This window comes from Lynx rufus, unplaced genomic scaffold (assembly GCF_022079265.1).
Source record: "Lynx rufus isolate CCGP_SWC_20201006 ecotype Redwood Valley unplaced genomic scaffold, mLynRuf1.p SCAF_18, whole genome shotgun sequence".
Lineage (NCBI taxonomy): Eukaryota > Metazoa > Chordata > Mammalia > Carnivora > Felidae > Lynx > Lynx rufus.
The window spans coordinates 27,137,840-27,165,299 of record NW_025814832.1 but is presented as its reverse complement, the minus strand read 5'-3'; the positions used below and the strand labels follow the sequence as shown (position 1 = coordinate 27,165,299).

Below are 27,460 nucleotides of genomic sequence, written 5' to 3'. Positions count from 1 at the left end.
ATGACTCAGTCATTCAGAGCTATGACCATCCCCATTCTTCCTAGGGAGCACAGTTTGGTCACAGCATTCCCTACCACAACCTCCAACGTTAGACAATAGGCACTCCTCTCCCAAGAGGCTGCTGACACTGGTACTTGATGAGTCCCTAATAGCGTGGTAAAGAGAGTGCCCCAGACCCTCCTAGGGAATGGCTACGTGGGCTTTGTGACCTTATGACTATATCCATTTCAGCATTTCTATTTCTCTCTGCACCTTCTGATCCCTCCCTTCTCAACTGTGTGGGCCGTGGCCCTAGATAAATCTGTACCGGTTACCTACTGTTATGTAACATTACCTAAAAATTTAGTAGCTCAGAGTGACACTCAAATTTATTTTCTCTGTTTCTGTGGATCCAAAATCCAGGTACGGCCCACCCAGGCTCTCCATTTCATAGGGTTTCACAAGTCTGCACTCAAAGTGCTGGCTGGCACTAAGGTCTCATCTAGGTATGGTCTGGGGAAGAATCCACTTCCACGTTCACTTATGTGGTCATTGGCAGGATTCAATTCTTCACAGTCCACAGGAGGGAGGACCTCACTTCCTTGCTGGTCGTCGAATGAGACTGCGCTCAGTTCTTTGCTGCAAGGATCTCTCCCACATAGCGCCTGGCTTTATCAAAGCCAGCGAGAGAGGGAGAAAGAGTTGGCATTAACATGAAAATCACAATCATTTGTAACTCAGTCACTCGATGTTGTCATATCCTGTGGATAGAAGCAAGTTACTCAAGGGGAGGAAATTACATGAGACTCTGAACACCAAGAGGCTGAAATTATTGGGCCACCTTGGAGGCTTCCTACTAGAACCATTACATAATTGAGTGAAGGAATCCAAACACATACATAGTAAGATTTCCTTATATAAAATGTGAAAACATTTAAAACTAAACTCTATTGTTTCGGGGTTATACCTAGGTAATAAAACTATAAAGAAAATAGATGAAATGGTTACTTGAGAAATCAGCATAGTAGCCATCTATAAGATGGAAGGAGAATTATGACCAAGAAAAGACATAGGAAGAGCCATCTTGAGAGCAGTGTTCTATTTCTCGACTCAAGTGTTGTGCATAGAGACGATTTGCTCCATAATGACTTGTATTTATATGTTTTACACGGTTTAGTATATGTATGTTTTCCACAATATGAAATTTTTTTGAAAACCAGGAGGAACTCAATTTCTTACTCTGTTTATGTTATTACAAATGATGAGCTTAAATGAAAGTTGGTTACCCTACCATGAAAGTAATTGGTAATAGCTATCATAAACCTTGGTACTTTGTTAGGACAGGTCTGATCTAGTGATACCTGCATCAACATTAGCATGTGCCAAGCTAAGTGGAGGACACAACAGAAATTATACTATATATTATCATTTGTTTGGAGTTCTAGATCAAAACAATGTGACGGTGAGAAATGTATTGAGACGGCAATTGCCTCTGGTACCAGGGAGTTTACTAAATGACAAGTGGGGACTTTTTGGTCTAAGGGCATGTTCTTCTTCTTGATAAACGTGGGGATTACATGGATGTGCATCAGTTTTTGAAAACGTATCACACTGGATGAATACAGTCAGGATTTGTGCATTCCAATGTGTGTACATTTCACCTAAAATTTATAGTAAATCGTAAAAGTAAGTTAGAAATGGTGACTACAATTATTTATGAATAAAATCTATGTCTTTACTAAACTGTCATCTTGGCTAATTTGCCTAAAACACAACTCTTTACTTAAATTACACTACTATTCCCACCTTTGATGTAACCGTTTCATACTTTATTACAGTTGTGTGTGTGTGTGTGTGTGTGTGTGTGTGTAATCTTTTCAGTTAACTGTAAATACCTGGGTAGGAGACTCCACATCACACCTGTAATGCCAGTAACTGTCAATGTGTGTATCTCAACAAATCCACTCAACATATAGGCTTTAAAACCTGGCAGTAATTTGAGAGAGGCACTTCCCCAATGCTAAAATGAACAGAACAAAGTAGTAGGTCTCTAAGTGTGGTCTTCCCGGATGTGTCTCAACCATATGTAATAAGTCTTTCAAAAGATTTGCTGTGTGCTATGTTGGACTATCACAAAATGGAGAATAAGCAGAAATAGTAACTAAAAGAACCCGAACTGACTACAATCCATTCACATTTGAAATAGATCCAAAAACTGTTTGCTGTAGATTTGCCAGTGAAAGGTAAATCCTCAGGAGAGGAACTTGCTGAGTATTCAAACTTGGGTTTTTTTTTTTTTTTCCAGAATTGATGCAGAATAATTTTATTAAGAATAAGATAAGAAACAGGGAGAAGATGGAGGCGTAGGAGTACGCTGGGCTCACCTCGTCCTGCCGATCACTTAGATTCCACCCACACCTGCCTAAATAACCCAGTAAACCACCAGAAGACTAGCAGAATGGACTCTCTGGAGCCAAGCATAGACAAGAGGCCCACGGAAGAGGGTAGGAAGGGCGGAGAGGCGGTGCGGGCTACAAGGACTGGCGGGAGGTAGCCGGGGCGGTGGAGGGGAAGCCCGCCCGGCAAGGCAGAGCCCCCGAGTCTGGCTTGCAAAAGCGGAGGGGCCGGACTGTGTGAGTTCTGACAGCCAGCGGGACTTAACATCCGGCATGTCATAAGTCAACAGCTCTGCTCGGAGAGAGTTAGGGCGAGAGGACACCGGGAGGGAGAGGTGTTGAGCCCTGGAAGACAAGAGCTCAGCTCGGCGGGGAACAAAGGCGCTGGCCAGCGCCATCTCCCTCTCCCATCCCCCAGCCAAAACCCCAAAGGGAACCAGTTCACCGAACTTGCTTGCACTGCACAAACACCCAACGCTGTGCTTGTGTGGATCCATCCCTCGGACGGGTCGGCCTCCCTCCCTGGTGCTGCAGGGCCCCTCCCTCAGGGGACCACCGACGGCAAAGCGAGCTGAGCCCGCCCCTCCCACCCCCGTGCACCTTGCGGATCCACCCCGGTTAATACGCCAGATCCCATGAAAGCAGCACCACAAGCCTGGCAGTGTGCAAGTAGCCCACACAGGGGCCACTCCACTCCACTGTGAGTCCTGCCCCTGGGCGAGGGGAAGATAAGGTACACACCAGTCTGACTGTGGCCCCAGCGGTGGGCTGGGGACACACATCTGGTCTGGCTGCGGCCCCGCCCACCAACACAAGTTACTCCAGACAGCACAGGGGAAGTGCCCTGCAGTTCCGCACCACCCCAGGGACTATCCAAAATGACGAAACGGAAGAATTCTCCTCAAAAGAAACTCCAGGAAGTAGCGACAGCTAACGAATTGATCAAAAACGATTTAAGCAACATAACGGAACAAGAATTTAGAATAACAGTCCTAAAATTCATCGTTGGGCTTGAAAAAAGTGTAGAGGACAGCAGAGAATCTATTGCTACAGAGATCAAGGGACGAAGAAATAGTCAGGAGGAGCTAAAAAAAAAATGCTATAAATGAGGTGCAAAATAAAAGGGAGGCGACCACAGCCCGGATTGAATAGGCAGAGGAGAGAACAGGTGAATTAGAAGATAAAATTATGGAAAAAGAGGAAGCTGAGAAAAAGAGATAAAAAAATCCAGGAGTGTGAGGGGAGAATTAGAGAACTAAGTGATGCAATAAAACGCAACAATATCCGTATACTAGGAATTCCAGAAGAGGAAGACAGAGAGAAAGGGGCTGAAGGTGTACTTGAAGAAATCATAGCTGAGAACATCCCTGATCTGGGGAAGGAAAAAGGCACTGAAATCCGAGAGGCACAGAGAACTCACTTCAGACGTAACTTGAATCGATCTTCTGCACGACATATCATAGTGAAACTGGCAAAATACAAGGAGAAAGAGAAAATTCTGAAAGCAGCTAGGGATAAACACGCTCTAACATATAAAGGGAGACCGGTAAGACTAGTGACAGACCTATCTACTGAAACTTGGCAGGCCAGAAAGGAATGGCAGGAAATCTTCAATGTGAGGAACACAAAAAAATCTGCAGCCGAGAATCCTTTATCCGGCAAGTCTGTCATTCAGAATAGAAGGAGAAGTAAACGTCTTCCCAAACAAACAAAAACGGAAGGAATTCATCACCACTAAACCAGCCCTACAAGAGATCCTAAGGGGGATTCTGTGAGTGAAATGTTCAAGGACCACAAAGTACCAGAGATGTCACTACAAGCATGAAACCTACAGACATCACGATGACCCTAAACCCATATCTTTCTATAATAACACTAAATGTCAATGGACTAAATGCTCCAACCAAAAGACATAGGGTATCAGAATGGATAAAAACAACAAAACAAAACAAAACAAAACAAAACTAAACTAAACAAGACCCATCTATTTGCTGTCTACAAGAGACTCATTTTAGACCTGAGGAGATCTTCAGATTGAAAGTGAGGGGATGGAGAACTATCTATCATGCTACTGGAAGTCAAAAGAAAGCTGGAGTAGCCATACTTACATCAGACAAACTAGACTTTAAATTAAAGGCCGTAACAAGAGACGAAGAAGGGCATTATGTAATAATTTCAGGGTCTATCCATCAGGAAGAGCTAACAATTATAAATGTCTATGCACTGAATATGGGAGCCCCCAAATATATAAAACAATTAATCACAAACATAAGCAACTTTATTGATAAGAATGTGGTCATTGCAGGGGACTTTAACACTCCACTTACAGGAACGGAGAGATCATCTAGACACAGGACCAATAAAGAAACAAGGGCCCTGAATGATACACTGGATCAGATGGACTTAAGAGATATATTTAGAACTCTGCATCCCAAAGCAACAGAATATACTTTCTTCTCGAATGCACATGGGACATTCTCCAAGATAGATCACATGCTGGCTCACAAAACAGCCCTTCATAAGTATAAAAGAATTGAGATCATACCGTGCACACTTTCAGACCACAATGCTATGAAGCTTGAAATCAACCACAGGAAAAAGTCTGGAAGACCTCCAAAAGCACGGGGGTTAAAGAACACCTTACTAAAGAATGAATGGGTCAACCAGGCAATCAGAGAAGAAATTAAAAACTATACGGAAACAAACGAAAATGAAAATACAACAATCCAAACGCTTTGGGATACAGCGAAGGCAGTCCTGAGACGAAAATACATCGCAATCCAGGCCTGTCTCAAGAAACGAGAAAAATCCCAAATACAAAATCTAACAGCACACCTAAAGGAAACAGAAGCAGAACAGCAAAGACACCCCAAACCCAGCAGAAGAAGAGAAATAATAAAGATCACAGCAGAAATAAACAATATAGAATCTAAAAAGACTGTACAGCAGATCAATGTAACCAAGAGTTGGTTTTTTGAAAAAATAAACAAAATTGATAAACCTCTAGCCAGGCTTCTCAAAAAGAAAAGGGAGATAATCCAAATAGACAAAATCGTGAATGAAAATGGAATTATTACAACCAATCCTCAGAAATACAAGCAATCATCAGGGAATACTATGAAAAATACTATGTCCTGCCAACACACTGGACAACCTGGAGGAAATGGACAAATTCCTAAGCACCCACACACTTCCCAAACTCAAACAGGAAGAAATAGAAAACTTGAACAGACCCATAACCAGCAAAGAAATTGAATCAGCTATCAAAAATCTCCCAACAAACAAGAGTCCAGGACCAGATGCCTACCCAGGGGAATTCTACCAGACATTCAAAGCAGAGATAATACCTGTCCTTCTCAACCTAGTCCAAAACATAGAAAGGGAAGGAAAACTTCCAGCATTACTTTGATTCCTAAACCAGACAGAGATCCAGCAAAAAAAAAAAAAAAAAAAAAAAAAAAAAAAAGAAAACTACAGGCCAATATCCCTGATGAATATGGATGCAAAAATTGTCAATAAGATACTAGCAAATCGAATTCAACAGCATATGAAAAGAATTATTCACCATGATCAAGTGGGATTCATTCCTGGGCTGCAGGGCTGATTTAACATTTGCAAATCAATCAATGTGACACATCACATTAATAAAAGAAAAGATAAGAACCATATGACCCTGTCCATCGATGCAGAAAAAGTATTTGACAAAATTCAGCATCCTTTCTTAATTAAAAACCGTCGAGAAAGTCGGGATAGAAGGAGCATACTTAAACATCATAAAAGCCATCTATGAAAAGCCCACAGCTAATATCATCCTCAATGGGGAAACACTGAGAGCTTTCCCCCTGTGATCAGGAACACGACAGGGATGTCCACTCTCACCACTCTTGTTTAACATAGTGTTGGAAGTGCTAGCATCAGCAATCAGACAACAAAAGGAAACATCAAACATCAAAATTGGCAAAGAGGAAGTCAAGCCTTCACTTCTTGCAGATGACACGATATTATACATGGAAAACCCGAAAGACTCCACCAAAAGTCTGCTAGGACTGATACATGAATTCAGCAAAGTCGCAGGATACAAACTCAATGTACAGAAATCAGTTGCATTCTTATACACTAATAATGAAGCAACAGAAAGACAAATAAAGAAACTCATCCCATTCACAATTGCACCAAGAAGCATAAAATACCTAGGAATAAACCTAAACAAACATGTAAAAGATCTGTATGCTGAAAACTATAGAAAGCTTACGAAGGAAATTGAAGAAGATATCAAGAAATGGAAAAACATTCCTTGCTCTTGGATTGAAAGAATAAATATTGTTAAAATGTCAATACTACCCAAAGCTATGTACACATTCAATGGAATCCCAATCAAAATTGCACCAGCATTCTTCTCGAAGCTAGAACAAGCAATCCTCAAATGTGTATGCAACCACAAAAGACCCCGAATAGCCAAAGTAATTTTGAAGAAGAAGACCAAAGCGGGAGGCATCACAATCCCAGACTTTAGCCTCTACTACAAAGCTATAATCATCAAGACAGCACGGTATTGGCACAAAAACAGACACACAGACCAGTGGAATAGAATAGAAACCCCAGAATTAGACCCACAAAAGTATGGCCAACTAATCTTTGACAAAGCAGGAAAGAATATCCAACGGAAAAAAGACAGTCTCTTTAACAAATGGTGCCGGGAGAACTTGACAGCAACATGCAGAAGGATGAAACTAGACCACTTTCTTACACCATTCACAAAAATAAACTCAAAATGGATGAAGGACCAGAATGTGAGACAGGACACCATCAAACCCCTAGAGGAGAAAGCAGGAGAACACCTCTCTGACCTCAGCCGCAGAAATTTCTTACTTGACACATCCCCAAAGGCAAGGGAATTAAAAGCAAAAATGAACTATTGGGACCTCATGAAGATAAAAAGCTTCTGCACTGCAAAGGAAACAATCAACAAAACTAAAAGGCAACCAACGGAATGGGAAAAGATATTTGCAAATGACATATCGGACAAAGGGCTAGTATCCAAAATCTATAAAGAGCTCACCAAACTCCACACCCGAAAAGGAAATAATCCAGTGAAGAAATGGGCAGAAAACATGAATAGACACTTCTCTAAAGAAGACACCCAGATGGCCAACAGACACATGAAAAGATGCTCAACGTCGCTCCTCATGAGGGAAACACAATCAAAACCGCACTGAGATACTACCTCACGCCAGTCAGAGTGGCAAAAAGGAACAAATCGGGAAACTATAGATGCTGGCGAGGATGTGGGGAAACGGGAACCCTCTTGCACTCTTGGTGGGAACGCAAACTGGTGCAGCCTCTCTGGAAAACAGTGTGGAGGTTCCTCAGAAAATTAAAAATAGATCTACCCTATGACCCAGCAATAGCACTGCTAGGAATTTACCCAAGGGATACAGGAGTGCTGATGCACAGGGGCACTTGTACCCCAATGTTGATAGCAGCACTTTCTTTTTTTTTTTTTTTTTTAATATATATATGAAGTTTATTGACAAATTGGTTTCCATACAACACCCAGTGCTCATCCCAACAGGTGCCCTCCTCAATACCCATTACCCACCCGCCCCTCCCTCCCACCCCCCATCAACCCTCAGTTTGTTCTCAGTTTTTAACAGTCTCTTATGCTTTGGATCTCTCCCACTCTAACGTCCTTTTTTTTTTTTTTTTCCTTCCCCTCCCCCATGGGTTCCTGTTAAGTTTCTCAGGATCCACATAAGAGTGAAACCATATGGCATCTGTCTTTCTCTGTATGGCTTATTTCACTTAGCATCACACTCTCCAGTTCCATCCACGTTGCTACAAAAGGCCATATTTCATTTTTTCTCATTGCCACGTAGTATTCCATTGTGTATATAAACCACAATTTCTTTATCCATTCATCAGTTGATGGACATTTAGGCTCTTTCCATAATTTGGCTATTGTTGACAGTGCTGATAGCAGCACTTTCAACAATAGCCAAATTATGGAAAGAGCCTTTAAATGTCCACCAACTGATGAAAGGATAAAGAAATTATGGTTTGTATACACAATGGAATACTACGTGGCAATGAGAAAGAACGAAATATGCCTTTTTGTGGCAACATGGATGGAACTGGAGAGTATTAGGCTAAGTGAAAAGAGTGTTATGCTAAGTGAAATAAGTCATACAAAGACAGATACCGTATGTTTTCACTCTTATGTGGATCCTGAGAAACTTACCAGAAGACCATGGGGGAGGGGAAGGGAAAAAAAAAAAAAAGGTTAGAGAGGGAGGGAGCCAAAAGATAAGAGACTCTTAAAAACTGAGAACAAACTGAGGGTTGATGGGGGGGGGGGAGGTGTGGGAGGGAGGGGTGGGTTCGTGATGGGTATTGAGGGGGGCACCTGTTGGGATGAGCACTGGGTGTTGGATGGAAACCAATTTGACAACAAATTTCATATTAAGAAAAGAATAAGAAACAAAAATAAAGCAATGTCTTCCACAAGATAAGAGCATCTGGAGAAATAAAAACAAACATACATGACACCAAGGTTAACACTTCACGAACTATGAAGCATGGCAGTGATGGGAACCATACAGATAATTGTCTGCCACGGTTGTAGGGTAGAGGACATGATCCAAGGTAGAAACATCCAACAAAATCCAGTCCAGTGGCTAGAAATCAGCAACGTCATATAAATATACAGCTGTCCCCTTTGCTCAAAACTGCCCCACAAAAGAGGGCCTTTTCTTCTTGTCACACGCAGATCATTACTCATGCCACTGACCATTGGAAGAAATGCACCACCAAAAATAGGACTGCCCTTATCCCACCTGCTAGGGGATACAGGAGGGAGAGTACGAAATGTAATTGCAAATGCCACCTATCACGTGACAGCCCACGGTGGAGGAAGATGAGGAGAAAGTGGTCAGGAAGATGCCAGTGGGTGTGAATCAGGAGGAAACACAGACCAGGGAGAATTCATCACATCGAGAAAAGAAATTTTGTTTCCCACAAGTTTAAACCATTACATGCACAAACATTATTGTGTAATCTGATAATTAGTTAATATTAGGTAAACAAACACAAGGAAGATGTGTTGACAACTCACCATGGACGGGCAGTATATAAGAGGCCATGGCACGAGGAGACGTCAGACTCAAGCCCCTCACTCTCCTGGAAACCATCCCAGAACCTCCACCCTCTGACACCATGGTCAACTCCTGTTGTGGCTCCGTCTGCTCTGACCAGGGCTGTGGCCAGGAGACTTGTTGCCGCCCCAGCTGCTGCCAGACCACCTGCTGCAGGACCACCTGCTGTCGCCCCAGCTGCTGTGGCTCCAGCTGCTGCCAGCCTTGCTGCCGCCCCACCTGCTGCCAGACCACCTGCTGCAGGACCACTTGCTGCCGCCCCAGCTGCTGTGGTTCCAGCTGCTGTGGTTCCAGCTGCTGCCGCCCCAGCTGCTGCATCTCTAGCTGCTGCCGCCCCTGCTGCGGGGGTTCCAGCTGCTGTGGCTCCAGCTGCTGCCAGCCTTGCTGCCGCCCCACCTGCTGCCAGACCACCTGCTGCAGGACCACCTGCTGCCGCCCCACCTGCTGTGGTTCCAGCTGCTGTGGTTCCAGCTGCTGCCGCCCCACCTGCTGTGTGTCCAGCTGCTGCCGCCCCTGCTGTGGGGGCTCCAGCGGCTGTGGCTCGAATTGCTGTGGCTCCAGCTGCTGCCAGCCTTGCTGCCGCCCCACCTGCTGCCAGACCACCTGCTGCCGGACCACCTGCTGCCGCCCCACCTGCTGTGTGTCCAGCTGCTGCCGCCCCAGCTGTTGCTAGACCCCCTGCCACCACCCACCAACCTGCTCTAGTGGCTCTTGCTGCTGCTGAGTGCCCTGACCTGCACCCTGCTCTTTTCATCAGCCAATCTCCTTCATGTCGTCCAACTGGGAGCTGAATCATGTGAGGCCAACTGTAAAACCTCAGTTCCCAGTGATTTTTCAACTGGTTGGCCTTGGAATATACCTCCCTACCGCCCACTCCCTCCTCACCTCCTTGTTACTAACTCCACCCCAAATCACTACAAAGATTGTATTATCTGATATATGTTAACATGCCATTCTGATTGATGTATCAGCTACTGCCAGATTTTCTCATATGGAGACGTTTCTGTATGTCAAATAAATCTTGATTTTCCAGGCATAAATATAAGAAATCGTGTCTCATTCTTTTTCCTTCTTCAACGGTCACCCTTGGCTGTCAGGTCTTCTACTATTCTCTGCACAACGAGCAGATCATAGCAGGCGATTTCAGGATTTTCACCTCTATCACCTTGGCGCTTCCCACGCAAACAGTGTAGGATGGTGGCTTGCAGCAAGCACCTGAAACTCTCTGTGGAGGGCTCAGTCTACGTGAAGAAACGTATATCACAGGACAGAGCAGGGAAGGCAAGTGCCTGGGAGAAGCGTTCGAAAGGTGGCCAGTAGTTGGTGGATAAGTGTTCTAGCCTCTTGCCCCTGGAGTGGGCGTGTGAGACCAGAGGGCCTCGGTAGCACTGAACGAACCCCCGATGCCCACAGGACTCACCTGCTCTTGAAATCAACCTGGATTGGTTTCCACCCTTCCCTGGATCACTTCACAGTATCCCTAGAGCACTACTTGGCACCACCTCCCAGACAATCTACTTGCTCTCAAGCCTCTGTTTTGAGCTCCGACCCTGAGGTCGACCTGACACCAGTGTTCCAAGTCTCAGGAACAGTGCCTTCAAACATGTCCCTATGATATGAACGGTCACTGGGTGACACCGTGGGCTCTCGACCTTATTCTCCGCTGAACCACTGAATCTTTTCATAGGATGCTGTTGCTTCTCACAGCTTGTGCACACTTGGTTTTAGACTTCCTGTGTCCAATTCCTGAAAGATCATGTATCCCGAGGGACAGGAGACACTCCCACGAATAAAACAGCTCACCATGTTAGGAAGCGTCTCTCTCAAGGAGGCTATGCTTGAGGCGGACCGCACCAAACTGCGATTCTCACGTTGCATTCAAAACACCAGAGCCTACAGCGGGTATTCCTGCATCAGTACTGCATAAGGAAGGAGGTGCTCTCAGGAGACCCAGTGCAAAGCGGAGTCAGCACAGGGTAGTAAAAGAAGCTAAGACAAAGGGTGCTTTTGGTTCAACTCCGGCCCCGTATTCTGACCCACACTTGAGGGGTGTGTACTGGGCCACAGACTTGCTCATCTTAGTGGAAAAAGCGGTTGGGCCTTTGTGCTCCTACGTCACCTATCGCTACCTGTCCACATCCTTTGGTGAGTGGAAAGGATGGAGAGCAAGAACTCCAGGTGTCCCCCACCCTAGAGCCTGAGACAGTTACCTGCAGATACTGCGTGGTCAGTGTGAACCACGTGTAGCCCACACTCGCACTACCTTGTGGATGACGGCATGTATGGCAAAGAGAATCAGAATGGGAATTCGTATACCTACTCCTGGTTCTGCCCATATCTATGCATTTCTCTCAGTAACCTTGCTCCAGGTCGTTTGCCACAGTTTCTATAAAAACCTAGAAGATGAGAGTTAATGGGCAGCTTCTGCGCTCCTTTAGCTGACTTGCCTGGTTCAGTACCAAGTTCCCCATTCCTGAGAGTCCTGAACCCCTGGTTCCTGTGTCCTCTTTAGGCTATACTATTTGCCCATCTGCAGTTAATTCCAGGAATAGAAATACCACAAATGTCCCTGTAGATATCCTGAATCCTAAAAATATTCCCTGTGGCCCCTGTAGCTCCTAACGTTGACTGCTGCCCTCGTGGCACTAGAAGTCCATGGAATAAGGTGGCAGCCAGGGGTTTAATTCCAATCAGAACTTTACCATGTCCCTTCCAGTTAGTTTTCCTGCCTTAGAACCGAGATCTCTAGTTGAACACAGCCTACAATTCTGGTAGAAGGAGGCACAAATTCCCCCCAAGGGATCATTGGGATGAAGGTAGTGGGGAAACGTCTCCTTTAACTCTCACATCTAATCAGTATATTCAAAAACGGACCATGAAGGATTGTGGGTATCCAGCAAGGAGTTCAACTCAGATCCCATGTCCAACAGTCTGCAAACATATGAGTATCTCAGCGTCCTCTGAGACAATGGCTGTAGATTCCTCAGGCAAGGATTAGAGAAATTCTATGATATGCACTTGCCGTTGTCCTTCACACCCGATGGCTAACAGACACAAGGAAAGATGCTCGACATCACTCATCATCAGGGAAATACAAATCAAAACCACAATGAGATACCATCTCACACCTGTCAGAATGGCAAAAATTAACAACTCAGGAAACAACAGATGATGGAGAGGATGTGGAGAAGGGGAACACTTTTGCACTGCTGGTGGGACTGCAAACTGGTACAGCCACTCTGGGAAACAGTATGGAGGTTCCTCAAAAAATTAAAAACAGAGATTTCCAAATTATGGAAAGAGTCCAAATGTCCATTTGGTCCTAACCATCCTATTGATGGGTTAATGGTCTGAAAACAGCATAGTCTGCAAACTGTCATTGATCATGGCTTTCCATTCGATCCATAATCTCAGCCTTTGTTCTTTAATTTTTTTGTAAAAAAAAATTTATTGATTGATTTTAAGAAAGAGAAAGTGATAGAGAGTGAGCACACAAATGGGGGAGGGGCAGAAAGTGAGAGGGAGAAAGAATCCTAAGCAGACTCTGCATTGTCAGTGTGGAAGCAAACACAGGTCTTAGTCTCACGAACTGTGAGACAATGACTTAAGCCGGCCAAAATCAAGAGTCAGATACCTAACCAACTGAGCCACTGAGGCTCCCCTGTTCTTTTATTCTTAAGCTCTTTTAAATACATGTACACACACACACACACACACACACACACACACACACACACACACATATAATTGTACCTTAGTTGTCTGCCCCATTACCTACTATGTGGGACATCATGCTCTCTTATCCATACTGCTAGGTCCCTGAGGGTGACACATCATTCTGCCCCCTTTGTCATTCCAACCTTGCTGGCAATCACATAATTATATCCACAGAACTTCCTAAAGTTACATGTCCACCTGGATTCTGCCATTCAGGGATAATATCATCCCTGTTTTTCCTAGGGAGCATAGTTTAGCCACTTCTGATTTTAGAGAATAATCACTACTATCTCAGTACCTAGCTGACAGTGATACTTGATGATTCCATAATATCTTAGTAAAGAGAGTACCTCCTGATCTCTCCAAGGGAACATAGCCAGTTAGGCTTTGTGACTTTATAACCTTATTTGAGCATTTCTACTTCTCTGCACTTTCAATCCCTCCCTTCTCACCTGAGTGTCCTGTGGCCATAGATAAATCTATACTGGTTACCTACTGTTATGTAACATTACCTCAAAATTTAGCAGCTTAAAATGACTCTCATTTGTTATCTCATTTCCATGGATCAAAAACCAGGCAGAGCCCACCTAGACTCTCCAATTCATAGAGGTTCACTAGGTTGCACCCAAGGTGCTGGCTGGCACTGGGGTCTCATTTGAGGATGCGACTGGGGAAGAATCCACTTCCAAGCTCACTTATATGGTCATTGGCAGGATTCAATTCCTCGCACTCCACAGGAGGGAGGACCTCACTTCCTTGCTGGTTGTTGAATGAGACTGTGCTCAGTTCTTTGCTGCAAGGATCTCTCCCACATAGGACCTGGCTTCATCAAAGCCAGTGAGAGAGAGAGAAAGAGTTGGCATTAAAATGAAAATCACAGGACTCCTGGGTGGCTCAGTAGTTAGGCGTCTGACTTCAGCTTGGGTCATGATTTCACTACTCATGAGTTCGAGCCCCATGTTGGGCTCTGTGCTGATGGCTCAGAGCCTGGAGCCTGCTTCAGATTCTATGGTCTCCCTCTATCTCTGCCCCCCACCCCCACTCGTGTGTACTCTCTCTCTCTCTCTCTCAATAATAAATAAAAACATTAAAAAATGAAAATCACAATCTTTTGTAACTTAATCACTTGATGTTGTCATATCCTGTGATTTAGAAGCAAGTTACTCAAGGAGAAGGAATTACATGAGACCATGAACACCAAGAGGTGTAAATCTTTGGGCCTTCTTGGAAGCTGCCTACCAAAACTCTTATATAATATTGAGTGAAAGAATCAAAACACATTTACACTAAGAATTTCTTCATATAAAAATTCAGGGGGGCATCTGGGTGCTCAGTGAGTTAAGCGTCTGAATTCAGCTCAGGTAATGATCTCACAGTTCGTGGGTTCAAGCCCCTCATCATGCTCTGTGCTGACAGCCCAGAGCCTGGAGCCTGCTTCAGATTCTGTGCCCCTCTCTCTCTCTCCCCCTCCCCTACTCACACTCTGTCTCTCTCTGTCTCTCAAAAAAATAAATAAATAAATGTTAAAAAAAATTTTTAAATTCAGCAACATGTAAAATAAAACTGTATTTTTAGATGTGAATACCCAGGTAATAAAACTGTGAAAAATACATTAAAGGTTACTTGAAAAGTGAGTACAGTAATCATCTGTAGGGCGGGAAAAGGATTGTGTACAAGAAGAGACATATCAAGAGCTTTCTTAGGAGTAACAATGTTCTATTCCTTGACTCAAGTTTTGGGTATATAGATGTTTACTTCATAACTATTTTTTAAACCATGCATGCATAGTTCATCTGCTTTTCAGCATATGTGCATTTTATATAATATGAAAGAGTTTTTAAAATTTTGGGGTGGACTGAAATGCACATTCTGTTTAAGATTTAAAATGAAATATGAACTTACCCTTTTCTTACATCATACACAAAAATAAACTCAAAAAGGATGAAAGACCTAAAAGTAAGACAGGAAACCAACAAAATCCTAGAGGAGAAAACAAGCAACACTTCTTTGACCTTGGCCACAGCAACTTCTTACTGGACATGTCTCCGCAGGTAAGGGAAACAAAAGCAAAAGTGAACTATTGGGACCTCATCAAGATAAAAAGCTTCTGCACCGCAAAAGAAACAATCGACAAAATGGCAACTGACAGAATGGGAGAAGATATCTGCAAATGACCTATCGGATAAGGGGTTAGTATCCAAAATCTATAAAGAACTTATCAAAATCAACACCTAAAAAAAACAAGTAATCCAGGGAAGAAACAGGCAACAGACATGAACAGACACTTCCTGATGCCTAACAGACACAAGGAAAGATGCTCAACATCACTCATCATCAGGGAAATACAAATCAAAACCACAATGAGATACCATCTCACACCTGTCAGAATGGCAAAAATTAACAACTCAGGAAACAACAGATGATGGAGAGGATGTGGAGAAGGGGAACACTTTTGCACTGCTGGTGGGACTGCAAACTGGTACAGCCACTCTGGGAAACAGTATGGAGGTTCCTCAGAAAATTAAAAACAGAGATTTCCAAATTATGGAAAGAGTCCAAATGTCCACTGACTGACGAATGGATAAAGAAGATAAGGTATATATATACAATGGATTATTACTCGGTGATCAAAAAAATGAAATCTTGCCATTTGCAACAATGTGGATGAGACTAGAGTGTTTTGTGCTAAGCAAAATAAGTCAGTGAGAGAAAGATAAATACCGTATGATTTCATTCATATGTGGAATTCAAGAAACAAAACAAAAAAACATGGAAAAGGGAAGGGAAAATAAGATAAAAACAGAGGGGGAGGCAAACGTGAGAGACACTTAAATACAGAGAACAAACTGAGGGTTGCTGGAGGGGTGTTGGGTAAGGGGATGGGTTAGATGGGTGATGGTTATTAAGGAAAGCACTTGTTGGGATGAACACTGGGTGTTATATGTAAGTGATGAATCATTAAATTCTACTCCCAAAACCATTATTACACTATATGCTAACTTAGATTTAAATAAAAATTTTAAAATGTTATAAAATAAAATACTAGAGTTAAAAAAAAAGAAAGATGATTTTAAGGAATGCCTGGTTACCCTACCATGAAATTAATTGGTAATAGTTAAGATAAATCTTGGTACTTGTCTAGTAGAGCACAGAAAAAAGTAGAGATATATGTATCGACGTTAAGTGATTCTCACAGACATAAGACAAGTTAACAGTGCCAAACAGAAGAGTATTATATACGCTATAGTAATTATATATGTACTACATATTATCTTATGGTCTAGATCAAAACAAATCCATGGTGCAAAACATATTAAAACAGTGATTGCCTCCATGGTAGTGGGGACTTCACTAAAGGACTTTCTGGTAAAATGGAAATGTTCATTTGATAGATATGGGAATTACACGGACCTGCTACTGTGTATCAAAACTCATCACTATGGATGACTATGGATTTATGAATTTCAATTGTGTGAATTCCACCTAAATTATAAAATAAAACATTAAAGGTAAACAAGACTAAATTAATTATATGAATAAATTGTCTATGTCTTTACAAACTCAGCTGATTTGCTTAAATACAATATGTTTTACTTAGATTACAGTACTGTGAACTCCTTCGATGTTTCTTTCCATATTATATTACAGTTGTTTGTATTTGTGTGGGTGGGTGAGGGTTTTTCAGTAGTCTGTAGGTTTCTGGGGAGGAGACCCTAACTCATGCTTACAACGCCAATACTGGCAACGTGTGTATCTCGGATTATCCACTCAACCAATCTCCTTTATAAAAGGCAGGGACTTGATAGAGGTTCCTCAAAGCTTGAATGAACAGAAAAAAGAGGTAGGTCTCTAAGTGTCATCCTTGGGCCTTTAGCATCAACATCACTTGGATTGGTTAGAAATGCTAAACCTCAGAATCCCCCTGTATTCAGAACCTCTGGAATTTGTCCCAACCATTTCTAATAAGCCCTTCAGATGACTTGGTGCATCATCTGAATGCACTGGACTCTCACTAAGTGGACAATAATTCAAAATAGTAGCAAAATGAATTTGAATTGACTAATCACATTTCACATGGATCCAACAAATGTGCACTAGGATTACCTATGAGGTAAGTTCTGAGGAGAAGCACATTCTCAATTCTTTTTGTCCCATTGAAGAATATTTTTAATTAAGAATGAGGCAAGAATAAAGAAGAGGCTATGTCTTCCAGAATCCAAAGACCATACAGAAAAATGCAACACAAAAAGATATGATGAAAATGTAAACACTCAATGACCTACAAATCATGGCAGTGACTGGAACCATACAAGTAGTTGTCTACATGATTTTAGAGTAGAGAACATGATCCAAAGTTAGAAACATCCAAGAAAACCCATTCCAGTGGCAGAGGTCAGCAACATCACATGCTCATTGGCAGCTGCTCCCTTCCTCATTGATCAACAATGACCCATAAAATTGGAACTTTTCCTCTTGTCCCATGCCACCTCCATCCTCTGAAGATGTGATCACAGGCAGAAATGCACAACCAAAACCAGATTGTCTTCATCCCATCCTGCTAGGGGATGTAGCAGGGGACAGAAAGATGTAATTGCAGGTGCCACCTACCACATGAAGCCCTCTGGGAGAAAGATGAGGAAAGAGTGGTCCAGAAGATGCCAGTGGGTATAAGTCAAAAGGAAAAGCAGACCAGACAGAATTTATCACATTATAAAAGAAAATTTTGTTCCCCTCAAGTTTAAACCATTACAAAGACAAACATTACTGTGAAATATCATAATTACTTAAATATTAGGTAAACAAAAACAAGGAAGATGTGTTGACAAATCACCCAGTACAAGCAGTATATAAGAGGTCAGGGCACAAGGAGACTTCCAAAGTCCAGCCCCTCACTCTCCTGGAAACCAGCCCAGAACCTCCACCCTCTGACACCATGGTCAACTCCTGTTGTGGCTCCAGCTGCTGCCAGCCTTGTTGCTGCCCCACCTGCTGCAGGACCACCTGCTGCAGGACCACCTGCTGCCGCCCCACCTGCTGTGTGTCCAGCTGCTGCCACCCCTGTTGCGGGGGATCCAGCTGCTGTGGCTCCAGCTGCTGCCAGCCTTGCTGCCGCCCCACCTGCTGCCAGACCACCTGCTGCAGGACCACTTGCTGCCGCCCCAGCTGCTGTGGTTCCAGCTGCTGTGGTTCCAGCTGCTGCCGCCCCAGCTGCTGCATCTCTAGCTGCTGCCGCCCCTGCTGCGGGGGTTCCAGCTGCTGTGGCTCCAGCTGCTGCCAGCCTTGCTGCCGCCCCACCTGCTGCCAGACCACCTGCTGCAGGACCACCTGCTGCCGCCCCACCTGCTGTGTGTCCAGCTGCTGCCGCCCCTGCTGTGGGGGCTCCAGCGGCTGTGGCTCGAATTGCTGTGGCTCCAGCTGCTGCCAGCCTTGCTGCCGCCCCACCTGCTGCCGGACCACCTGCTGCCGCCCCACCTGCTGTGTGTCCAGCTGCTGCCGCCCCAGCTGTTGCTAGACCCCCTGCCACCACCCACCAACCTGCTCTAGTGGCTCTTGCTGCTGCTGAGCGCCCTGACCTGCACCCTGCTCTTTTCATCAGCCAATCTCCTTCATGTCGTCCAACCGGGAGCTGAATCATGTGAGGCCAACTGTAAAACCTCAGTTCCCAGTGATTTTCAACTTAGTTGGCTTCCGAATATACCCTCCTCTGCCACCCTCCCATCTCCTTGTTACTATCTCCATCCCAAATCAATACAAAGGTTGAATTTTCTCTGATATCTGTTAACATGTCATCCTAATTGATATATCTGTTTACTGCCAGATTTTCTGATATGGAGATGTTTCTATATGTGAAATAAATCTTAACTTTTCAGGCATACAAATATAAGAAATCGTGTCTCGTTCTTTTTCCTTCTTCGATGGTCACCCTTAGCTGTCAGGTCTTCTACTATTCTCTGCACAATGAGGAGATCATAGCAGGTGATTTCAGGATTTTCACTTCTATCACCTCAGCACTTCCCACACTAACAGTATAGGATGGTGGCTTGCAGCAAGCACCTGGAACTCTCTGCAGAGGGCTCAGTCTACATGAAGGAGCAGATCGCAAAGGACAGAGCAGGGAAGGAAGTCTCTGGGAGAAGTCCTCAACCAGTGGGCAGTACTTGGTGGGTAAGTACTCTAGCCTCTTTCCCCTCGAGTAGGACATGTGAGACCAGAGGGTCTCAGCAGCACTGCACAAACCCCAGAGGCCCACAGGAGTCATCTGCTCTTGAAATCAACCTGGATTGGCTGCCACCCTTCCCTGGATCACATCAGTTTCCCTAGAGCACCACTTGGGGTCACCTCCCAGACAAACTACTTCGTCTCAAACCTCTCTTTTGGGGTCTGATCCTGAGGTCAACTAAACACCAGTGTTCCAAGTCTCAGTAACAGTGCCTTCAAACATTTCCGTATGATATGAATGGTCACAGGGTGACAGGTCAAATCCTGAACTTACTCTCCCCTGAACCACTGAATATTTTGACAGGATGCTGTTTCTACAGTTTTGGCACACTTAGTTTTAGAATAGTTGTCTCCTATTTTTAAAACGCCATATATCCTGAAGTACAGGACACACTGCCACAAGTAACATAGCTCACCAGATTAGGAACTGTTTCCTTAATGGGGGCTATGTTTAAGGGAGACCATCCCCAAATGTGATTCTTACATTGCATTTTTTCTTTAAAAATCAGAAAATAAAATGTATTCTTGCACGTGATGTATAAGGAAGTGCTCCTTGGAGAAATCAATGAGAAAGTGAGGGAAACAGGGTAAAGCAGTAAAAGTGGCTAAGACAAAATGCAGTTTTAGGTCAATACCAGCCTTACATTCTGTGACCCCACTTTTGACAAGTATGGACTGGGTCACATACCTGCTCCTCTTGGAGGCAGAGGGTTTAGGTCTTTGTGCCCCTATACACTTAACACTACTTTTGGACAACCCTTGGTGGGATGTAGGATGGAGAGTACAAATCCCCAGGCTGGTCCCCTCCCTCATCTGAGAGAATTAACTACAGTTCCGTGTGAGCCACTCCTAGTCCATACTCTCACCAGCTTGTGGATAAGGGCATTTATGGCAAAAGGGATCAAATGGGATATCATATAACTACCCTTGCCTCTGCTCATGTGTATGGATTTCTCTTAGTAACCTTGCTTCATATGATTTTTCACTATTTCTAGAAAAACCAACAAGAGGAGGAGGCTCTCTGCTCCTTTAGCTGACTTGTCTGGTGCAGTGACCTAGATCCCCATCCCTGAGAGTCCCAAGCCCATGGTTTCTATGTCCTCTTCAGGCGACACTACTTGCCCATCTGCAGTTATTCCTGGGAACAGGAATACCATGAATGCCCCTGTGGGTCATCTCAATGCTATATGTATTCCTCTTGGCCCCCATAACTCCTAACTTTGCATACTGATTTCCTGGTACTAGAAGCCCAAAAAGGTAAGGTGACAGCCAGAGCTTTTATTCAGATCTTTACCATGTCGCCTCAAGGTAGCTTTCTCTCTTAAAGCCGAGACCCTACCTGCACACAGCCCATAATTTTGGAAAAAGGAGGCGCAAATTCTCCCAAATGGAATACTGGATATGAAGATGAGTGGGGAACCCCTCCTATAACCATGGCATCTGGATCAATGTATTCTAATGGGGCCATGCTGGCACTTTGTGTATTTAGCACTCATGGTCAACTCATATCCCATATCAAACAGCATCCAAATACATGAGTATTCTAGTGCCCCCCCCCACCATAAATGGCTCTATATTCATTTGGGAAAATTCTAAAGACATTTCTACTATACACACCTGCTGCTGTCCTTTATCCTAGAGGACTGGCCTCTGTTTTGATGGGTCAATGGCTTCTAGGTCCGAGAATTGGCGCAGATCTGCAAACTGCATGAGGGATCATAAGTTTCCTTTGGGAACAATGACCTCAGCTTTTTGTTCATTTATTCCCTAGCTGTACAGAGCTTAAGGTAAACAATTTAAGGCACAAAATTTAAGGTACAAGTACAGCTATACCCTAGTTGGTTGCCTACATTCTATTTCAAGGGACATCATGCTCTATTATCCATATTGGAAGATCCCTGAGGGTCACATGTCATTCTGCCCTCTTTGTCATTCCAACGTCATTGACTTTCACATAATTATATCCACATTATTTCTTAGAGTTAAATGCTGCCACCTGGTTTCTGCTATTCAGAGATATGTCATCCCCATTATTCCTCGGGAGGCCAGTTCTCTCACAGTATTCCTTTCCACCACCTCTGTATTCAGAGAATAGGCACCCCATACCTGATAATTCCTTATTACCTTGGTAAAGAGAGTGCCCCTTTGACCTACTCGGGATCATATGCTGCCAGTTGGCTTTTTTGGGCTTATGACTACGTGTATTCTAGCATATGTACTTCTCTGCACCTTTTGATCCCTTCCTCCTCACCTGTATGTAATGTAGTGCTAGAAAAACCTGAACTGGATATGCATTTACTTAACATGACCTCACTATTTAGCCACTTTAAATGACACAAAGTTATTAGCTCACAGTTTCTGTGGATCAGGAATCCCGATGCTGCTCAGTGGGGCTCTCACAAGGGTGTCCTCAGCTAGTTAACTGGCACTAAGATCTCACCTGAAGTCTCAACTGTGGAAGAATCCACTTCCAAGTTCACTTATGTGGTCATTGGCAGGATTCAGATCCTGGAGGGCCACTGGAGGGAGGACCTCACTTCCTTGCTTGTTGTTGAATGGATATTGTGCTCAGTTCTTTGCTGCAAGAATCTCTCCCACATGGCACCAGGCTTCATCAAAGCCAGTGAGAGACAGAGAGAGAGAGTTGGCATTAAGATGAAAGTCACAATCTTTTGTAACTCAATCACTTGATGTTGTCACATCCTGTTATTTAGAAGCAATTTATTCAAGGGGTGGTACTTACATGAGACCCTGAACACCAAGACGTGGAAATCATTGGGCCTTCTTGGAGTATGCCTCAATACATGTGCATAATATTCAGTGAAAGAATCAAAATACATTTAAGATTCCTTTATATAAAATTCAAAACTAAGTAAAACTAAACTATATTGTTTAGGGATGCATATCCAGGTGGTAAAATCATGAAGAAAGTTAATGAAAAGAGAATTTAAAAATCTGGTTAGTGATCATTTATAGGGTGGAAAGAGGGAGATGTGTGGTCTTAGTGAAGGCAACATTCTATTTTCATGACTTGTGCTTTGGATACATAGTGTTTGTGTCATAATTATTTATTTTTTTTTTTTAATTTTTTTTTCAACGTTTTTTTATTTATTTTTGGGACAGAGAGAGACAGAGCATGAATGGGGGAGGGGCAGAGAGAGAGGGAGACACAGAATCGGAAACAGGCTCCAGGCTCCGAGCCATCAGCCCAGAGCCTGACGCGGGGCTCGAACTCACGGACCGCGAGATCATGACCTGGCTGAAGTCGGACGCCTAACCGACTGCGCCACCCAGGCGCCCCCATAATTATTTATTATATTATACATGTATCTTTTATACACCATGCAGTGTATGTGTTCTTCATAATACAAATTTTTATAAATTCAGTGTGAATTGAAATGTTTGCTCTATTTATAATTTAAGAAGAAATATTAGATTAAGCATTGATTGAACATACTGTTGATCCTTGAATGATACAGGTTTGAACCACGTGAGTCCATTTATAGGCAGATTTTTTTTGATAAATAAAGTTTACTTTGTTTAGTAGTTTTCAGGGAATCAAAAGTTATGTGGAGACTTTTGACAGCACAGGGGATGGCATCTCTAACCCCTGTGTTGGTCAAGGGTCAACCATAGTTAGAGAACTGAAGGAAATTCAATCAATGGTATATAGGCATTTATATGGTTTCAAATATTGCTTTAATTACACATACTACCTTATATCAAGACTGGCAATATTGTTAATGTGTATCCTTAAATATTTTAATGGAGCTTATTTTATTATAAAATAACTTAATTGACTTGAAATATGTTAACTTTCCTATCAATTACCCATGCCTTTTTTAAGTGTCTGTTTAGATAATAATTCTACAAACTAAGTCACTACAATTACCTAGTGGTAATACATTTTAGCTACAGACAAAATACATTCCAGGTATCTGGGCATTTATTAAAATAATAATGAGTACTAACATATGTCTTACCTGATGAGAAAAATCTTTTATTTTTTGCATGTCATTCTTTAAAGGATATATTAATATGATGTGATCAGTTTCTCTGGAAGGTACAACACAGGTTCCTCGATGGTGGTGCAAACATCAGTTGGGTCCACCTCATTCAAATTTCATTGATGTTTACCTAACTAACATATTTTACTTTGTGGAACTCTAAAAAGACAACAAAAAAATTTTAAGTATTATTTTATATTATATATATTCACATATATTTATATAACATAACAATTAAAATTTTTAAGTACAATGAAGAAAAAAATTACACTCCATCTACTCTATGCAATAAAATACTAAAGTTTAGGTAGACCATACATAATTTGTGTGCATGGTCCTGATGTTAATTATCAATTCTACCTCACCAGACTATGGGTAAAATTTTTAGCAACGAGTACACAGAGTGATGTCTCTCTTGCTTTTGATATGCAATTTTAAAAAATTCAGTGTGCATCTATAGTAATTTCCCTTTGTGGTCCATGCCCCATTGTTTATTCTTATCCATGTAGGACTTTTGTTTGGCATAAGACGGATTTACAAGAGTGAAGAGAATTATCGATGCTTCAGTCTGATATTGCTCAAAGTTCAGTGATTCAAAATCGGTACAATTCTATTAATTAGGTGTTACCAATTATATTTTAATATTGTAGCTACTTCTGTTCCCAATCTAATACTACACAAGTCTGTGTGATATAGACAGTTTAAGGAGGTCTAAAACTTGGCCATGCATTTAAGATTATACCTCACGAGCTTAAAAAATTCAGATGCCCAGGCCATACACCAGATCAGCTAAAATCAGAATTTTTCAGGGCAGAAGTCAGGCATCAGTATTTTTTATCTCTCCTTAGGTGATCCGATTATGCAGCCAACTTTGCAAACCACTGGTCTAGGGGCTGATTCTCTGCATACTTCTCTATAATGAGAATGTACTCTGCCTTTCCATATATGACAAAAGAGTTTTCTTAATCTCTCTCGATTTATATAGAAAGCTCTCCCCTGGTATTAAGAACACTTTTTTTTCTTTTTATGGTTTTTCTTCCCCAGCATCTCCCATACAGCAAATCAAGTGAAAATCTCTCCCCTTGGGACACTATGTTGCCTCACAATCGAATTGTTTAAATGCCTTAGGTTCTCTAGCTTTGCCTCACAAGCCTATGGAATAAAAACATGTAAATCAGTGTTTGCCAAGAAAGTTATTGTGATAAACATATTGCAGTGGTCTTGGTCTTCAAATGGTCCCAATTAAGATATTTAATCAGAAGGTGATCAATGCTTCTGTTTGCCTGGGACTTTCCTGTTTAACAAAGTTTTGAGTTCTGGAACCCCCATCAAGTCTCAGGTAAACAAGGATGGTTGGTAGTAGTTACAATAAGCTTTGGTACTTTGTCACTACAGCTCTGAATGAACTAGTGATACAAGTATCAACATTAACAATATTCACATGCCAAGTAAATGGTGCCAGACAGAAAAGAAATGATGCTATATATCATGTTTGAAGCTCTACATCAAAACAAATCTACAGTGAAAAAAAATACTAAAACAATTGTTGTCTCTATGGTGGCAGGGAGTTCACTAAAGTGATATGTGGGAACTTTCTGATATAATGGAAACGTTCTATATCTTATAGGGATGGGGATTACATGGATGTGTATCCATTCATCAAAACTCATCAAATAGTACACTTAGAATCTGTACCTTTCAGAGTATGTAAAATTTACCTAAAATGTAAAACAAATCATACAAAGTAAGAAACAGTAACTAGAATTATTTATTTATGAATAAATCTATGTCTTTACCAAACTGTCACCTTGGCTAATTTGTCTTAGACACTCTTCTTTTAGTTAAATTATACTACTATGAGTTCCTTTGATGTTGCACAGTTGTATGGGAGAGAGGGGCGGCGGGGGGGATGGGTGTGCATACGCACGTATGATCTTCACAGTAATCTGTAAATTCCCAAGGAGAAGACCCTAAACCATATTTGTCACCCCAGGAACTGGCAACATGTGTATCTTGGATTACCCACTCAACAAATCTGCTTTATAAACAGGCTGGAACTTGATAGAGGCACTTCCTCAAAGCCTGAATGAACAAAACAAAGGAGTATCTCCAAGTGTGGTCCTTGGGTCTTCAGCATCAACATCCATCTGGGTACTTGCTAGAAATGCCAAACCTCAGGCTCCACTCTAAGGTAGAATCTCTGGGATTTGTCCCAACCATGTTTAATAAGCCCTTCAGATGATTTGCTGCATGCTCAGGTTAGACCATCACTAAATAGAGGATAAGTAGAAATGGTAACTAAATTAAGTTAAATTGACTAAAATCCATTCACATTTCAAGTGGATGGAAAAAGATGTGTGCCATAGATTTCCCAGCTGTAGAGGTAAATTCTGAGGAGAGGCACATTTTGATTATTGGGCCCATTTTTTCTCCATTGAAGAATATTTTAATTAAGAATGAGATAAGAATAAAAATGAGGCTATGTCTTCCAGAATCTAAAGACCAACTGGAAAAAAACAACACAAATATATATATGACAGCAAAGTAACAACGTAATGAGCGATGGGACATGGCAGTGATGCAGACCACACAGATAATTGTCTGCCATGGTTTTGGGGCAGAGGACAAGATCCAAAGGGAGAAACATCCAAGAAAATCCATTCCAGTGGCACAGAACTCAGCAATGTCATACACACATAGAGTTGTCTCCTTCCTCATTGTTCAAAAATGACCCACAAAAGAGAGCTTCTTCCTCTTGTCCCATGCCACACTATGCAGATGGGATTTCTTCCCAACTGATCATTGGAAGAAATGCAGAACCAGAAATATAACTGCCTTGATCCTATCACTGCTAGAAGAAATGGGACAGGAAGAAATGTAACTGTAAATGCCACCTATCACATGACAGCCCACTGTCAAGGAAGATGAGGAGAGTGTGGTCTGGAAGATGCTAACAGTTATGAGTCAGGAGGAAAAGCAGACCAGATAGAACTTATCACATCTAGAAAAGAAAATTTGTTTCCCTCAAGTTTAAACCATTACGTAGACAAACATTATTGTGTACTGTGATAATTACTTAATTATTAGATAAACAAAAACAAGGAAGATGTGTTGACAAATCACCCTGTTCAGGGCATATATAAGGGGCCATGGCACAAGGAGACTTCAAACTCAAGCCCCTCACTCTCCTGGAAACCATCCCAGAACCTTCACCCTCTGACACCATGGTCAACTCCTGTTGTGGTTCCAGCTGCTGTGGCTCCAGCTGCTGCCAGCCTTGCTGCCGCCCCACCTGCTGCCAGACCACCTGCTGCAGGACCACCTGCTGCCGGCCCACCTGCTGTGTGTCCAGCTGCTGCCGCCCCTCCTGCTGTGGCTCCAGCTGCTGTGGCTCCAGCTGCTGCAGGCCCAGCTGCTGCCGCCCCTCCTGCTGTGGTTCCAGCTGCTGTGGCTCCAGCTGCTGCAGGCCCAGCTGCTGCATCTCTAGCTGCTGCCGCCCCACCTGCTGCCAGACCACCTGCTGCAGGACCACCTGCTGCCGCCCCTCCTGCTGTGTGTCCAGCTGCTGCCGCCCCTCCTGCTGTGGCTCCAGCTGCTGTGGCTCCAGCTGCTGTGGCTCCAGCTGCTGCCGCCCCTCCTGCTGCATTTCTAGCTGCTGCCGCCCCTCTTGCTGTGGTTCCAACTGCTGTGGCTCCAGCTGCTGTGGCTCCAGCTGCTGCCGCCCCTCCTGCTGCCCCTCCTGCTGCCTGCGCCCAGTCTGTGGCCGGGTCTCCTGCCACACCACTTGCTATCGCCCCACCTGTGTCATCTCCACCTGCCCCCGCCCCATGTGCTGTGCCTCCTCTTGCTGCTGAATCTCTCTGCCTATAATCTTTGTGACATAGGGATGTCTCCACAAGTCACATAAAATGTGTTAGAGCCAGCCAGTGACTGGGGGATGGACTCTCAGCTGCCAACTCTTCATCTTCTGATTTGGCATTTAGAGTTGGCA

The 27,460-nt window shown here is 43.1% G+C and overlaps 1 protein-coding gene across 5 annotated transcripts; it reads left to right on the top strand.

The window, feature by feature from the left end:
- LOC124512879 (keratin-associated protein 4-12-like) lies at positions 1-27,323 on the top strand. Of its 5 annotated transcripts, XM_047080508.1 has the most exons (5): positions 9,588-10,021; positions 10,088-10,196; positions 18,180-18,724; positions 26,876-26,935; positions 26,996-27,323. In XM_047080508.1, the coding sequence occupies exons 1-5, from the start codon at positions 9,588-9,590 to the stop codon at positions 27,321-27,323; spliced, it is 1,476 nt and encodes a 491-aa protein (XP_046936464.1). The 5 variants fall into 5 exon arrangements, with proteins under 5 accessions (XP_046936467.1, XP_046936464.1, XP_046936465.1 ...); XM_047080511.1 differs by lacking the exons at positions 18,180-18,724; positions 26,876-26,935; positions 26,996-27,323 and adding an exon at positions 1-8 and having other exon boundaries at positions 9,719-10,199; XM_047080509.1 differs by lacking the exons at positions 10,088-10,196; positions 26,876-26,935; positions 26,996-27,323 and having other exon boundaries at positions 9,588-9,727; positions 18,290-18,755.
- Positions 27,324-27,460: the final 137 nt, after the last annotated feature.